This window comes from Orbicella faveolata, unplaced genomic scaffold, assembly GCF_042242905.1.
Source record: "Orbicella faveolata isolate gen_17 unplaced genomic scaffold, um_ofav_v1 contig_47, whole genome shotgun sequence".
Lineage (NCBI taxonomy): Eukaryota > Metazoa > Cnidaria > Anthozoa > Scleractinia > Merulinidae > Orbicella > Orbicella faveolata.
The window spans coordinates 18,826,697-18,843,822 of NW_028301577.1; the positions used below are offsets into that span (position 1 = coordinate 18,826,697).

Sequence of the window (17,126 nt, forward strand, 5' to 3'; positions counted from 1 at the left end):
CTTTCCACGAATAAAGCTTGAAAAAATGGTGTGTTTTTAGGTAACCCCCACTTTAATGAATTTCTTTTTCTATTTTTCGAACTGTTATAAATAATCGTTACATTCCCATACAAACTCTTATATTTATGCTGTGTTACGCGACTGTGTATTATTTTGTAAAATGTTCACGGCTCCGTAGGAGCTTAGGAGAACTGTGCTACTTGTAGTAATCCATTCGTAGTACGAGGGCTATCGAATGGTCCCATTCGATTTAAGACTAGTGCTCGCTTGCTCGTGCTCGCAAAATTTTTGCAACAGCTTGCATGCTCGGATTCTCGTTAATGGTAAAACTGGGAACATTGGGGAAACATGCACGCGCTGTGAATATTTCCGGAAACATATTTCTTTAGGTTTTGCTGACGCGCTTAAGAATTCTTGGCGAATGGTCAAGGCACCTACAAAAGTAGAAAGTAATCTAGAGACATGAAAACATGAGGAATATTACTATTACTATTGTTCTGTTTTGCGCTAGGTGTTAGCCAGATTACTTGGTGCAAAAAAAAAAAATTCCTTTTAATAAAAGAGAGATTCCGGCTAACGGAAAATTGACGAAGTGCTCGCTGCTCGCAAGGCAAATTTTATCTCTGCTCGTGCTCGCAAAAATTAACGCACTGCATTCTCGCAAAGACCAGGGCATTACGCGCACCATCCATTGGAATCTCTTCCCCAGGCCCTCTCGTTGGTACCGTTGCGTGTTCACATTTTATGGTCCAGCGGTTTTCCGTGGAAAGGTGAAAAAAGATGGCGAAGCTGCGTAACATTTTGTGTGGTTTGCTCCAATCAAGACGGTATTACGCTCGGTAAGTTTGCAGATTCCTTCCTTATTGACCGTCCACCTCTTCTTTTTGTTACTTATTCATAGTTACTTTTCCAGGTTGTCAGAAATTGGACGTTTTCAAGACCCCAAAACAGGCGGAAAATATGAACCAGGACAGGTATTTCTACTCTCACGAACTTACATAATCTCCCTTTGGTCATAAACTTATATAAATCCTTCTTAGTTTGGTAGCGGATACATGCGCTAGTGAACGATTCTTGAAAACATCTTGATAATTGTGCAGTAAGACTTCGGATATCTTTTAGACACTCTGATGTGTCTCTTCTCTCAAAGCACTCGTGTCATGCGTGACCCGGGTTAGATTTGAAACATGTTACCTGTTACCTAACTGCATATTTGATTAAATGAACCATGCGAAACTGTATATAGGTACATGCGGAAACTATGGGTCACATGTACCTCTGCAAAAGTGACCAAATATGAGACAACTGTATTTTATCCTGTTATTGGGCATTCTTTAAGGGCAAATGTGACCCACGTGGGACACAGGCGGCCCAAGCTCTCAATGTTATCCTTGTTTTTTCCTTTTTATGTGAACGTTCAGGCTAACATGACATATGGCATGTACTATTACATAACGATCAAATTTGACCACGCGAAACATGACTCTCGCCTTGCAGCATATGGAGGTGTTGTGTTACAACGGTTTGAATTTATAAAGGTTTGTATGGGAATGCAACGGCTTTGCTTGAAAAGCCAATTATTCTTATATTTTGTGAATAAAATCTACTTACCCTGATAAGTTCACCATCTTTATTAACTTATCACTACTCACGATGACTTTGATAGTGTTGATCCTAGCAGTATGCAGGACACCTGTCATATATGAACTCAGTTAAATGACCTTGCTCTCCATGAGTTCTCATAGCTCAGTGAATAGAGCGCCCGCCCGGTGGTCGGGAGGTCAGGGGTTTGATTCCTGTCAAAGACTCAGAATTTTTTTTTTCTTTGTCCCATGCTCGAGTCATGTTGATTAACTCACCTTCACATCTACTTACCCTGTTGCTGTGTTGTATTTTTTTTTTTTTTGCCAGCTCCTCGGGCTGATCTAACGTGATTTTGGCGAGTTATCGTTCTGTGGGTTTCCACTACTAAAAGAAAGACAAGGCCGGACACTGATTTCCGGAGTGCCCGCCGCTTGAAGCGAATAAATCCACTGAAAATAACCCTGCCAGCTCAATTCCTCCGTAGAATCGAAGAAGAGATGTTGAAGTTCCATGTCAGTTCACTCGCTACGCGATTCCGTCCACAACGCCTTTGCAACGATACATTTATTTCGAGATTACTTCGCTCGCAAATTCGAAAACAGCCGCGTCACAAAAGTTAGGACACTTTCACATTTGTTGGGTAACTATAATTAGCCCGACCGGGGATAGTCAGCAATGATTTGTCAAGGGTCAAACCAAAATGCTCCCCGAGTAACCGGGCACTCCCTTTATGGGTTTGACAAATAAAGCACGAGGGTACCCGGGGAGCATTTTGGTTTGACTGTTGACAAATCGTTGCTGACTACCCCCGGTCGGGCTAATTATAGTTACCCAACACCGCGAAAGTGTCCTAACTTTTGTGATGTGGCTGTTTTCGAATTTGTGAGCGAAGCAATCTCGAAATAAATGTATCGTTGCGAAGGCGTTGTGGATGGAATCGCATAGCGAGTGAACTGACATGGAACTTCAACATTTCTTCTTCGATTCTACGGAGGAATTGAGCCGGCAGGGTTATGTTCAGTGGATTTATTCGCTTCGAGTGGTGGGCACTCCGGAAATCAGTGTCTGGCCTTGTCTTTCTTTTAGTAGTGGAAACCCACAGAACGATAACTTGCCGAAATCGCATTAGATCGGCCTGAGGAACTGGCAAACAACAAAGAATGCAACACAGCAACAGAGTAAGTAGATTTTATTCACAAAATATAAGAATAATTGGCTTTTCAAGCAAAGCCGTTGCATTCCCATACAAACCTTTATAAATTCAAACCGTTATAACACAACACCTCCATATGCTGCAAGGCAGGAGTCATGTTTCGCGTGGTCAAATTCGGTCGTTATGTAATAGTACACACCATATGTCACGTTAGCCTGAACATTCGCATAAAAAGGAAAAAAAAGGATAACATTGAGAGCTTGGGCCGCCTGTGCGTGAGAGGGCTTGATGTACACAGCACAGGCAGCCCAAGTTCATGTTGTTCAAGTGGCATGTATGAGTCAGCAATTTGAAATATAAGAATTGTTTTATGATGCAGCAGGATAGATTTTACATGAGGCAAGTGCTCTTGCTTTATCTATAAATGGAAATAACTGAGATGGGAATTAGCAGTGGCCCATCCAAAGTGTAGCTATTTTTCTGCTATTTCTGGATCAATTTGGTTTTTATGGAGTGGGAGGAAAACTGGAGAATCCAGGAAAAGCCCTCAGAGCCAGAATGTGAATAGCACGACCCACAAACCCAACCCACTTGAAATATGGGGTCTAGGATTCAAATCTAAGCCACATTAGTGGGAGGCCAGTACTCTCCCTTCTTGCCCCTTCCCCCATGTATCATTTTTTAGATTTTCTCCCTCCCAATGTTCTTTAAATTCCAAGTTACCTTCATATTTGTTGGATTCCAAAGCTCCTTCCTTGCAAATCAGCAAGCTTCAATGTAATGAAAACCTTATTAAGGAACAACCAATCAAAGTTACCACCTGGATTACTGCAGAGGATGGGGTATCTGGGGCAAGGCTCAAATTACAACCAATTGATAAATCACATCACCACATGAAAGATCATGTTGAGATTGGTTGTTAGACTAAGTTTGGTGCTTTTAAGGTGAACAGCGACCAAGTTATGGACCTTGAAACACGGAAGAAAGCTGAGATGAAAATCATTAATATGTTTGCCCATTTTTAAGAATATCACCAAACTCATATTTATAATCATTTTGTGCTGACACCTTGCTGTGGTGGTGAAGTTTGTTTGTCTCAAGGACACATCGAGCTGTGCTGGCTGGGACTTTTGTCCCTGGCAGGTCTAACCATGCTGAATTGGTCATAGGGTAGAAGCCTGACAAAGAACAGCCCCTAGACCTCCAGAATGGGGGTTGGGCAGTATGTTAAAAATTTGTTCCCAGAAAATCTGCTTGTTACAGATACCAAAACCAAAATCATAAAAATTTTAGCAGTTTATATGGTTTTGAGGGATGCCGTCTCAAAATTAGTCAAAAGAGATGTTTATACTGTAGATTTTGAACCATGTTTCTAGGTCCATAACTTGGTCTGTGTTCACCCTAATAAAAGAATCAAACTTTGTCAAATGACCAATCTCAAACTCATCTTTCATGTGGTGGTGTTTGTTTATCAGTTAGTTAAAATTTGAAACTTGCCTCTATTCCCTGTGCACTTTTGGAATGGCCAATAAATATTTTATTATAGTTGAACATGCAGAGAGAAATACCTGTCAACTCCTTAGATGCATGCAAGAATGTAGACCTCAAAGTTATTTTTGTGCCTGACATGTTACACTTCTTGTTTTGTTTTCTGTTCACAGCTTTTTCTTCACAGAATATTTGGTTATAGAGGAGTGATTCTTTTTACTTGGACAGCAAGAGTGTATGATAGAGACAAAGAAACAAGAGAGAATGAAAAGTGAGTCTAACACTATTTAGCAGAGTAGTTTTAAATAATGCACTAGTTCTGCTAGTCATAAAACAATTTTTTCAATTTAGTCATACAACAATTTAAAACCATCTCACCATGGATAGCATTTTAATTTGTGGGCTTTTATTCCCTGCAACTTTGACACTGCCTTTGTTGGTGTATAGTGTGTGTTAAAGGATTTAGATACATGTACCTAAATAATGATAATTTGCTATCCCCTTGACCCCCCCTTAGAAGTTGTTTAGATTGCCCAAAGATTTTCCATCACCAGCATCCACTCATTTTGTTGGCTAGAGAAAGCAATGTGAACTGAAACTAAAGTGTTTTGCCCAAGAATGCAAAACAAGGACAGTGACCTTGACTTCTAACCATGAACCCCAAGGGGTAATGGGCCAGAGAAGGACAGTGACCTAGGCTTTTATAAAAATCTGTTGATTTGCCTTCTATTTACACCTATAATAGGAACAACTTTTCTTTCATTAACAGATCCTTTGACGAGAATGGATCATACAATCCTGGGAAGGAGATAAAGGCAGAAACACAGACATATTATCAGGGCCTGATTGACAACAGAGATTCTCCATTCGTTGTAAGTTTTCCATCCAATTGTGGTGTCATGTGCAACCCCCCTCTCTCTCCCAGCTTGATCCCTTAAAAAATAACGCTACTGCTGTCTGATTTCAAACTTTGAACATATATTTCTCAAAGGATGGGCAGTATTTTACTGTGCAGCAGTTTAAAAATAGATTTCTCCTCTGTCTTTCAGAGAGCTCAACCAGAGATTGTGACATTCCTCGGATATGAAAGTGACAATGCACTTTACTCTATACCAGGCAAGAGATTGGATCTTAATTTTAAAGTGTATTATCATTTGTCTTATGTTCTAGTCTCGTGAGATGTAGATCGAATGATGAGAAGCCATCTACTTAATAAATAGTACCATTTGCTGTGCATCTGTTCAGTAACTGATCAAGATGACATCAAACTGTGGTAAGAACAAAAAACTGGCACACAGTGCGATAGCCCAGTGTGTCAACAGACGCTCAGCAGCATGGAATCTGTTTGTTTTATATATTAATAAAAAAAACAAAAAATGTTAATGATATTGTCTATGCATCTGTCCTCTAACTGATCATGAATAACAACCAATCAAAATGCAAGAATAATTTGTCATACATAAATCTCAAGTGACTACATTGTGAGACAAAAATAATGATAATACATTTTCTAATCATTAAATATAGATCTATTATGATGAGAAACAACAATCTCTGCCTTGACAAGTTATGATCTCAGATCCATGATGCTTGTGATGTTACTCTCACATATGTTAAGGGTGACATACACATGAACTGCTATTTGGCTAAGAATGGTCACAAGACTCACAATTATATATTAATTGATATTTATTTTTAGGGCTGGATTACATATCCCAGGAGGACGTCCTTCCTTACATGGTTTCTGATGCATTTTCGCGTCCAATCCATCATGAACTGTTTGATCGATTCTTGTATCCTGAACCTGGAAGAGGTACAGTGAAATTAAAATTCTATGTTAAATTGTACACTGGAATGAAAATTATATAATTAAAAACAATAAATATAATTATTTCTTCCATTTTAGTGCCATCTTTTGCCCCTCGGGAAGCTCTGCAATCTTGGCAGGAAAAGAACCACAAGTGGTTAGAACTGACAGATGTGCACAGAGAAACTACTAACAATATAAGGATTACTGTTATGCCATTCTACATGGGAGTAAAGGTTTGTTACCTTGCTGTAACATAAAGTGTCATGTCCCTCTGCCTCTCTTTGTCACAAGCTTTAACCCAGGGTGGTCATAAGGTTCCATTTCCTGCCTGAGTGATAAGCCTCCTCCCCCACCCTGGCTATTAGCCCCTTCTCTCTCCCCGTTATATGTCCCTCACCTTGGTTTAAACCCATTCCTTGCCACACCTTGTTGTAAACCTCCAAATATGACTTAGTTGAAAGGTCCCCTGACCCTGTCCTGCCCTGCTGAGTCCAACCTCGTTCTCAGAGTGTTTTATCTTCCCACTCTTCCTTTGTCACAGTTTTAGGTCCTTCTCCTCCCCAAGTGTTAAGCACCATCCATTACTCTGGTTTTAATCCTTGTAGTCCACCCTAGTTGTAAACTTCTTTTACCTGTTGGGTAAAACATCTTTTATCCCACTATGAAGTGCATGGTTTTTTATTTGGGATGTAGAACTTGAGTACTTTCTTCTAAAATCGTTGGTCAGAAGTAAGGTCTTGGTTAAAATGCGATTAGTAACTGGAATTTTGAATTTTCATTTGCAGAACACCCTTCCAACGCAAGACTATTGGGTATGTAATTTTCAGTGTTCAAAATGTTCTTTAAAAATGCTCACTATGCTTATACCTGATTTTAAAATGTTAACTGTACAATGTGTAATTTTATTGTTTCAGTGGCGTTACTGCATCAGAATTGAAAATCTTGGTCAGGAGACAGTGCAGCTTCGTGAGAGGCACTGGAGAATATTCAGCCTGTCAGGCACATTGGAGACTGTCAGAGGGAGGGGTGTGGCTGGACAGGTAAGACTTGGTGATGGGAGGGAAGGGAAGGGAGGGGGAAATGTGTCCACAACTTACTGTATGTGTGACTCGACATACTGTATGTTAAGAGAGGACGAAGTCCGCCAAAGGATAAGAGAGGTGATCCTCTGTATATGACTTCTTCCCAAGGTAATCCCTCTTAAGTTATTTTTTAGATCGCCCCTGGTTTCAGAAATCCCAGGAGGGCCTTTAAATAGCCAATCCTGTGAGGTGAAATTTGTTCACATGGACAGCCCAAGCAGATTTACATGCATTTTTTATCTTCCACATTGACATCCATGCAACAGGCATGGTAACATCTGCTGGAGAAATGGGTTCCATCTCTAAAAATTAGCTTTAAAGTGATTGTTTTGGGAACTGGGCCTATATGAGGAATTAACTCTCTTGCTCTTCAATTTAAACCCAAAGTAGAATATGTTAGGACTAAGAGATACACAACAGAGAGGATAAACTTTTGACAGGGATGGAAGTTAGGCAGTTAACATCTCTAGATTTTTCAGGGACAGGGAGAGAGAGATGATTTTACACTGGTTAATACACTGAGACTGTTTGATTGGTGAGATGATTAAACACAGTGCAAATTTCTTGTGCTTGGAACACTACACTTACATTGATAGACAGATAAACAGACAGGCAGGCAGATAGACAGGCAGACAGACAGGCAAACAGACAGACAGACAGACAAGCAGACAAGCAGACAGATATTCACTTACCATTTATTTGATTATCAGGAACCTGTTCTATCACCACAACAACCCGCTTTCCAGTACAGCAGCCACCTTTCATTACAAGCGCCCAGTGGAAACATGTGGTAAGTGAAAAAAGTTACCAACTGGTGAAACTGGTTTAAGCAGGATGAGGCACACGTTTTGTTAGACAGGAACTATGAGGGATCATCTTGGTTGCAGTATGCCTATCTTCTTCCCAGAACTTATGCATCTGCCAGTCAGCAACAGGGAGAAACGAGGGTTCTAGGAACAGGAATGTTTTGAAAGCAGGAGGTCATACTCAAACTTAATTCTGGGGCCAGAGGTCCCTATTAATAGAGGCACGCTTGATGGTTATCAGTTGTCGTGCCAAGTTCGCGTGTCTTTCAGGTAGTTGCAATCGCTTCAAGGAAAATTGACCGTAAAACAGGGAGATAAAAGAATATCCTCGTGAAAGTGCCTGGGGCTTCGAAAGATATATTAGCGAGTTAGTGAAGCTGTCGAGCATTGCCTTCCTCACAGCAAAGTGCTAACGAACGGCTAACACTCAAAATGTCAGCATAACTAACTCGCTATCGCGGTTTATTTACCTTTGCCGGTCGATTCAACCCAACTGTTTCTAAGACAGTAAAACGTTATACTATATTATATTGAGGAAAATGGCCTCGCAAGAGACAAAACGCTTCCTCGCTCTTGCGCGCGTAGCTATTTTTCCTTTTCCACTTTCTTTCGCTTCACGCTGGACAGACTAAGAAAACAGAGGGGCTACTTATTAATATAGTCCATCAAACAGTCACACAAGTTGTGCCATAGGGCTGTTGGTCGTGTCAATTGAGTGGATTCAAACTGCTTCCTTATAATTCCGCTTGAAGCGCTACCTGAAGCTCTTTTTTACTTGCTCTGGGTTAACAAAATATCATCTAAAATTGCCTTTCTAGCACGGCAAAACCTATACTAAACAAAACTTGTTGTCCTTACTCTACTTCACCTCTTACTTGAACGTTCTCTTCCCATTTCATTAATCCTTTGTGTTGAGTCTCCCCGACTGCTTGTCACTGCTGTGTGTGTAGCCTGTTCCAGGCTCTCTGTCAGTGAGGACGATCGAAAAAGCGAGCGGGCCACCAGCGGGATCGGCGACGAGCGAGATCCGGGAGAGAAAAGGAGAGGTCTCGTGACCTCTCCTTTTCTTTCCCAGACCTCGCTCGTCGCCTGCCGCTTTTCGATCGTCCCAACAGGCTAGTGCGAGTGTGGTCTTGTTTTTTCACTGTTGTTGTTGTGGCTATTTTTTACACAGGGGTAAATATCGATTCGAACGATCTGATGGCAGTACATTCGAAACACCAATCCCACCATTTGCACTGGACAGCAGAGAGGAAGACACGCCAGATTCTTCAGGAAAGACTTAAAAAACAGATTTGCACCTGATATATAGATACCTGTTTGTGCGTCTAATTTTCAATTGGAACAACATACACGTACAATTGCAGCTAGCAGAAGCATGTACTTCTACAAGCACTAAATGTGGAAGAATTTAAAGGCGGAGTGTTCTGTTCGCAGTTAGAATCTGCAAATGACAAAGAATGGACCTGGTTAGAAATTTCAGCATTTAGAGACTGTGAATCTTGTTAGATGAGAGGCGGTTTATTTTTTAAGCCTGAAATCCGTAAAATGCGAGATAAAGGTTTATATCGACTTTGGTTTAAGTCTGCCAGCGTTCTATCACGAATGCCGTTCTCTAATTGGCTACGTTACTCACTCTCTATTCTGTTGTAAATAGTCTGCCCTTGTTAACAAACTGGCGGCGGCCTCTTCGCGTTTGCGAAGTATCCGTGAAGAGGATTTAGATAAAGCTTTGAACGACTAGTAAATTTATTCTAAAACAATTAGGTTATTCGCTCTCGATTTCTATGCGTGATAGTTGACTCGGGTTGTACCTTCGTCAACTATCACGTGATAGAAATCTCGAGCTCATAAGCTCAGCTGGCGATGGGCAAAGCTTACTGTCAACTGTCAAAGTCCAGATAAAAACCAAGATAGAGCAGTCTAATTGTGACGATAGCTGGTCTTTTGGAAATCGGCAATACTGATCCAGTGATGGTTTTAGCCACAACCCATCTTCTGGTCATCATTAGTAGCTACTCAGCCGTGTTTTATTGGAAATCCGCGAAGTCTGATTGGTTTTCTCATTGTCCGTATGTAATCGCTGTTAGTATAAATCTACTAGCGTTCTATCGCGTATGCTATTCTGAGATTGCCTAGGCTACTCACTATCTATTCTGTTGTAGATAGCGAGAAGCGTGGCAGTGAGCGATTGTTAACAAACTGGCGGCCGCTTCTTTGTGTTTTTGAAATAAAGATAAGTTTTGAATGACCAGAAGATTTAAACCACAACAATTAGATTATTCGCTTTGAGTTCTATGCGTGATAGTTGACTCAGCTTATCATCATCATTTAACCGTTCTCCAAGTGGAGAATTGGGCCGTACGCTCTCTGCCTCCAGGCTGAGAGCTTATAATCTAACTCTTAATTACTGGTATAGCCACTCAGCTGTGTTCTGTTTGCAAATTGTGAGACCACCAATAGTCAGCCACTGAGTTATGCTATAAAACACGTTTCATTTGACGACAATGTTAAAACTTGCAAATGGGTGTGAGAAAAGCTAGAAGCGTTTATTTACGTAGTCATTCTCTGCAAGAGAGACGTCCAAAATTACACCCTAATGACGTCACTCTACAGAGATCCGCGTAGTGTCTCTGATTGGTTGTTGCTCGGTTTCGAATTTTTGCGCGCAAGCTTTAGCCAATCAGAGGTTTCGAATTTTCGCGCGCATGTTTTAACCGATCGGAGACATAACACGGATCTTTGAATAGCTTCGTCATCAGTTACGAATCGTACGTACATCTTTCTTGCAAGGATTGAATTGAGCGGCCCAGGGAAAACGTTTCATTCAGGTTATAAAAAACTCTGAAAGTTTCCGGGGTCAATTCTCTGATTCATTTGAGGGAATCTCCGTCAGTAACCTCAGGTTTTCATTAATAGTCGAGGGCTTTCTAGCTTGCAATCCGAACTAGAGAAGAATTATGGAGAGAAAGGTCTTCCGTTGTAATGAACAAAACTATGTTTTTCTTTTACCGCCTTAGTTTTTAATAACAATATTAAATCATCGAGTGGTATTTTGCTGGTGAATCAAAAACCAAATAATTGTTAATATTGTATAAATGTATGCAATTATTATTATTATTATTATTATTATTATTATTATTATTACTATTATTATTATTATTATTATACAGCAGGAACCCTCTCTTAAAAGAGAGTGATTGTTAAAAAAAAAAAAAACTACACAAAGCGCATTAAACATGAATATCTTTTTAACTGCTTTTCTCTTTATTGGTGCTTTTCAAATCACAGATGTTCAGGGTCTTTTTGGTTTTGGTTGAATGCGACCTGATTACATCTCATCTGCTTCTTATGGTGAGTGCGTGCCCGCCATGGATCATGGTTGTGTTGACGGTGTTATTTTGGTGATAACACAACGCGTGGCAGTAGGTGGGGAGCCTAAGACAGCAGAAGGGGGCCTCGGCATATACAAAAGGGACAAGGGGAAAGGGGTTGTGCTCGTCCGTGATAAAAACTGGAATTACTGTCGTCAGAGTCATCCCGGTAACGTTTCAGGCATAAAGCCGGAAGAAAGGTTGAAAATGTTATCATGGGATTGAGCCACGCATACAGAACGCGATTTAGGGATTCTCCTACAAATGAGCTCCTACAAATGAACGCTGAGCTTTCACATGGGAGTGTACAGTCTCACTCATCCTGAGCAGGGATCTAAAAATTGCCATTATTCATCAAAAGGCATTCAAGTTTCCATCAAAGCAAGATGAATAGTTCGTTCTCTCGGATCTGCGAACGTGATTTTTATGTAGTTAGATGTGAGAGGACTGCGCGCTTCGCAGCGTAGGCGAAAACGTCCGGCGAAGAAGCACGTAATTTCTTATGCAATAACTCATCATTCTGGTCAACTGTAAGGGTCTCCCCTCTGAACGCTGTCTCACGCTCCTAAATCGCCTATCCACCCCTCTATTTCTGGCTCCAGATTCGCAAATCTACTGACTTAGTCTGTTTCCCCTCTGGGAGCCTGGAAAGGCTACAGCTTTGCCTGAAAAGAGTTCATGGCTCACTTGTATACTCTTGCTGAATACCTGAGATGATTAAAAATGTGTGTTTGAACTGGTTGAAAGGAGTCAACGCTTGTTTGCATTAGCCTGACTGAATAATAGGATATTTGATCAACGGGGCTGCCAAAGCAAATATATTCGCATGCGAAAATGGAGCCGGAATATTTTTTTGCAGCTTTCAATGGAACTTTTTCCCAAAAAGCTTTCATAGGAAGATTATTGCTATAGTAACAATAGATCTGGACATAAAAGTCTCTCTGGTGAATTCTCTGTTTTTCTTTAACACGAATAAAAATAGTTTTCCACTTGTTGCATTGCATGACCGGTTCTTCAATTCCTAGACCTCGTATGCTTGATTGTACACCATTATGTATTTCTGGGCTGAAAGGGTTATTTATACGTCATTTTCTGAATACATGTTTATCATGAGCTCTAGAAAAGAGAGATTATTCGGCCTATGTAAGTCCTGTTTCTATCTTAATTATGTTCAAAAGTATCATAACAGCAAGGGTTGGTTGTAAGGTCTATTAAAGCCGGGATACCAAAGCGAAAATGTATTTTCGTGTTCTGGTGTTCTCGTCAACATCATGTGTGACTTGATATTATTTCTCTTTCCTTTTGCAAAACATAAGTGTGTGTGGCTCCGTATTCCGTTTAACTGACCGTTTTCTCCTCCTTTCTTTGTTTTCTTCTTTTTTGTACCACTAAAACGTACGCGAAATTTATGAATTTACCTCTTAGCCTGCTAGGCCCAGCTTGAATATTTTGGAATTGAAAACAGCGAGAGATCTGCAAAATTTTACTTAAATTAACACATCCGCACGAAGGCAGTATCAATGTTTATGAACGGACAGTAATTGCTTGACAACAGGTGTAGAGGAAGTAATTTGAGGAAAAGGGCACTTACTCAAATTAAGAACCACTTTTAGCTTGTTACAGACCTGAGTTGGTTACTAAAAGGATACTCAACAGATATATGGTCATTGTTTTTACGAAATTTGCTCTCTTATGGTGTAACATTTGAAATATACTACCGCACTAGTTTTATCTAGTCCGTGTACGTGAAGTAAACTCTAAAAATATTGCGCTCGAACTTTCCAAGAGGTGAATTGAGGCCGGTTCTGCGTGGGAGGGCGCTTTAAAATTCTTCATCGAGCTCTCTGTCTCCTTGGTAAACGATTTGCGCGTGGAAAATTTATGAAGCACCTTTAAAATTACATAATGGAAGGCGGCATTCTAATTTGGAAACGTGTCGGATAAAATTATTTTCTTCCTTTATCACCCAATCTACGTTTGTGCTATTTTTGGCTCGTGCAGTGAGTCACAGTCTTTGGGCACTATATATGGTAATGTTGTCCAAATATAGCACAGAGGCCCGCTCTTGAACGCTATGTCAGCCATTGTTGCGCATGAGCGAGGTTCGTTTACTCACAACACACAACATGGATTCGGAATTTTATGGAATCGTTACTAGTATCATAATTATTAGTCTACGTTGAGCCTATTAGTGGTTAAACTTCCACAAGTTGTCTTCCTTGCATTGTTCCATCGTTGTCAGCGTGTAAAAAGTGAGATTTTGTTTTAGCGAAGAAATGTACGTTGGTATGGATTGTTCCCGCGAGCACAAACGCTTTGCGGCTTTGTGGAGGTGTTTTTACTTGCAGTTATCTCGTTAACTGAAGTGAAGTGATTGTGGTATTGTTAAGCCGCAAAATGCCATCTTCCAGTATCCCGGTTCCAGATAGGGACCTAGGAAATTCTCCATCTTCGCGGAAAAGCACGATGGAGGATTTACGGAGACACAACAACAAGCTGAGGTCGGATTTGGAGGCCGAGCGAACGAAGGTTCGTCAAGTTTTACGTGACAAGTCTGCAGAAATAAAGAGAATTCAGGACAATTTTGAGAAGGAGAAGCAAAAAGCGATCGAGCTTGCAACGAAGCGACTGTCAAACGAGCATGCGGCAGAGCTCAGGAAAGTCCGCGAGAATACGGCAAGAGAGAAAGATAACGAACTACGACAAGTTCTCAAGTTCAAGGAAGAAGAAGTTAAAACGATGAGGCAACAAATCAGCGACGAAAAGGAGAAAAACAGACATGCCGAGGAAGAATTGAGAAGGGTTTTAGTCGATCGGAGTAGAGAGGGAGACGACCATACTGAAGTGGAACGAAAATTACGGAGCGAAATCGCTTTGCTCAAGGAACAAAAACATAAAGCGGAGGAAATGTATCGAGACAAATCTTTGGCTGATAACGAAAAAGCTGAACTCATAAGACGTATGAAAGCCGATCACGAAATCGAGCTTCAGAAATTTGCAAAGGACTCTAAGCGTGAATCAATCCATAGTTTACAGCAAAGGAGGTTGACTGAAAAAGCGTTAGAAGAGAAAGCGCACGAGTTAGCTTGTAAAGATCATTTAGCAAGGAAACTTGAAGCTGAAAAGGATCACCTCCAAAGACGATTATCTCAGTCTGGAGACCTGGAAACATTGCGGCGATCAACTCTTCGAACTAGCGCTTCGTTTGATCCAGGTCTCAACGAACGTTTAGAAGAAAGCGTAAGTATTTTACCTTAAAAATTGTTTTAGTACAAAAAATTAACGCTTGGGTTATTTTTATTTTGTTATTTTTGTAGTGGATTTAAACTTAATTGGAAATGGCTTCCAACTGCTCTATGTCGCTAAACTACAAATTGATTTTTATACAAAGTCCAATTGTCTCGGGTTTAAACAACAGCCTTTAAAGCCAAGCTTACTCTTCCGACTGATTTTTAATCATGTTTATGTCTGGTGTTAAAGCATGGTGATACTTTTGTTAGTTCTTTTTACTTCCGTTGATATTGTTGTAGATAAATCGATAGCTTCAAATTGGATTAGATTTAAAAGCCGGCTATCGAAGAGATACGGCCCAGTAGTTTCTCTGGTAGTAAAATTTGTAAATAATGCGGATATCTTTCTTTGCAAACTTCATCTTCCAGGAATACTGTGCAGATATGTTATAATTTCTCTAGTAGAAATTTGGCTGCGGATCTTGAAAATATTAAATTTGAAGAGCCCGTTGATAGACCATTTAAATCGAATCATGGCTTTTGATGAGCACACAGATAGGCAGAGAAAACAAATGATTCAAAGTATAAAAGTATCCATTAGTACCATCCTTCTAAAAGTTTTATTGTCTAGTTGGTTGTTTACTGAAATGTGCTACCATCCGTTTGCTCCTCTAAGATACTACATATAGCATTTTCTCCAGATTTTAACTGTCAGTTGACATCAGAATAAAATTGTTCTAGAAAGTACAACAGACATTTTGTAGATGTATGATAGATACAACTTTTCATTATCAATATTTATGGTATAAGCGCAGTTTTTGGCAAAGAAAGTTTGGGGCTGAAAAATGTTTTGTACTGTATCGTGTGGCTGGATGCCATATGTCATAATATTGTGTCGGCAGAATACGTTTTTTCATTGTACTCTTAGTGTATGTCTTTATGCGTAAATCATGCTTAATTTTCTAATTGAAGATTTTGGTGTGTTTAATGAGCGTTCAAATGGCCATGAATTTATTATATTTTTGGTTCTATTTTTCAAAGCACAAAGTTTCTTTTGCCAGTGGGCAATTTTAGAGCATCAATGTGTTAATTAACAAACATACAAGAGTTTCAGATATCACAAGGAACACTATATTTGTAATGAACGATGATGGATTTGTGTTTACAGTTGAAAAGACTCACAGCAGAAGAGCGCTTGGCACTTGCTTTGACCTCCCAAGGTTAACATACTATTATCACGCTACAGGGTTTACATGTACTTTTTCTACTACACTTTCAGGGAATTTAATCAGTTTAAATGGAAACCTTTACCTTTGAAATCCTGGAAAGACAATATTTCTGTTTGGTACCAAAATGATATCAAGCAGAGTAGGGATTCAAGAATATTTTGCATAAAAAGAAAGCTGTATGACCTAGAGGAAAAAAATATTTTGTTATGGTTTAGTTAAAATAGAAAGCTGACTCACATGCAAAGTAATGATTATTGTTGTACAAGTACATATGATCCTGTATAAAGTAACCAGAAAAACAAGTGTGCGGATGGATATTTTTCCACTTTCCACAGTGTTTACACTTACTTTTGTGTTTACTTTACAAATTTGTCGGTGTAGGGATTCTCAAAGTGCAAGTGCGAGCAGATCTGCCTTTACTGGATCTAAAAAAAGAATATCAAATTCATACACAAGTGTGTGCTTTGTGTTTCCGTCTGCATGTATGCTAAGCTTGAATTTTGTTAATGCAAAAAAGGCTGTGCAATAGTCAGTAAGGGTCTTCAAGTTGTTATGTAATGTAACTTGCCCCTTGCTGTTTTGATGACAAGCTGTATAGAAGGCCAGGGTCCACCGCATGAAAGGGTCTTTCAAACAAAATTCACTATACAGCTTTTAAGGGTATTGTTGGAGATATAACTGACCACTTGAAAGTCATGAATGTTACGTGCCCACACAGTCAGTTACTACTTGCTGACTTGGGAGAACTGGGGGGATTTTCTGATCTGGCTCATCATCCTATAAGGGGCAGGTCACATCAATTTGCAAAACACTTATCTAAAGAATCTTATCTCCTTCCCTGTATAAATATGTTAAATGTAACTTTGATTCTGCTCTGAAAACATAGGTAGAAATGTTCCATTGTTTAGTTAATAAATAATTATTCTAAGTAAAAATGTATGTGGTAAACATACATGCACATATTTTTGAGTTGCTAAAATGAATTTGTTTCAATTTGTACTTGCAGCCTCTTGTGAAGAAAGACAAAGAGAGAGAATTAAAGAAGAAAAATGCAGAGTTACAATCAAAGATGGAAAACCTGGAGAAAAAGTGTGCAGTATTAGAGGTTAATAAAAAAAATACTTTTTTCCTATGAATTCTTGACCAAGAGAGCATCTCAAGCTCCCATGTTGGTATTTTCAAACAACAGAAGACTCATTTCCCGAAAAACAAAAATGTAATTGTTTGGAGTACCAATATGGTTGTCTTGATATCAAGATGTTTAGTTTGCTGTATCTTCTAGTACTCTTTCTTCTCTAAAGATACATTGTGTATTACAAATGTACCTGGCCCTACAAAGTTTTGATCTGGATTCTACAAAAGTGAGAGTG

General features: G+C 39.7%; 2 protein-coding genes across 4 annotated transcripts in view; both read left to right on the forward strand.

Moving 5' to 3' along the window:
- Nucleotides 1–758: 758 nt before the first annotated feature.
- On the forward strand, nucleotides 759–11,178 carry LOC110061707 (polymerase delta-interacting protein 2-like). The gene is made up of 11 exons (XM_020768557.2): nucleotides 759–839; nucleotides 914–974; nucleotides 4,399–4,496; nucleotides 4,995–5,097; nucleotides 5,275–5,341; nucleotides 5,925–6,038; nucleotides 6,132–6,268; nucleotides 6,821–6,847; nucleotides 6,950–7,075; nucleotides 7,828–7,907; nucleotides 9,098–11,178. The coding sequence occupies exons 1-11, from the start codon at nucleotides 781–783 to the stop codon at nucleotides 9,207–9,209; spliced, it is 984 nt and encodes a 327-aa protein (XP_020624216.2). The 5' UTR covers nucleotides 759–780; the 3' UTR covers nucleotides 9,210–11,178.
- A 2,201-nt stretch (nucleotides 11,179–13,379) lies between these two features.
- LOC110040810 (RIMS-binding protein 2-like) overlaps nucleotides 13,380–17,126 on the forward strand; it is a 31,225-nt gene continuing 27,478 nt past the window's right edge. For all 3 annotated transcript variants that reach the window (XR_016204145.1, XM_020746081.2, XM_020746082.2), the window contains exons 1-2: nucleotides 13,380–14,537; nucleotides 16,763–16,861. Coding sequence is in view for 2 of the 3 variants with exons in the window: in XM_020746081.2 (XP_020601740.2) it covers nucleotides 13,695–14,537; nucleotides 16,763–16,861 (942 nt within the window). In the remaining variant the exon portion in view is untranslated. The remainder of the gene's footprint in view (nucleotides 14,538–16,762; nucleotides 16,862–17,126) is intronic.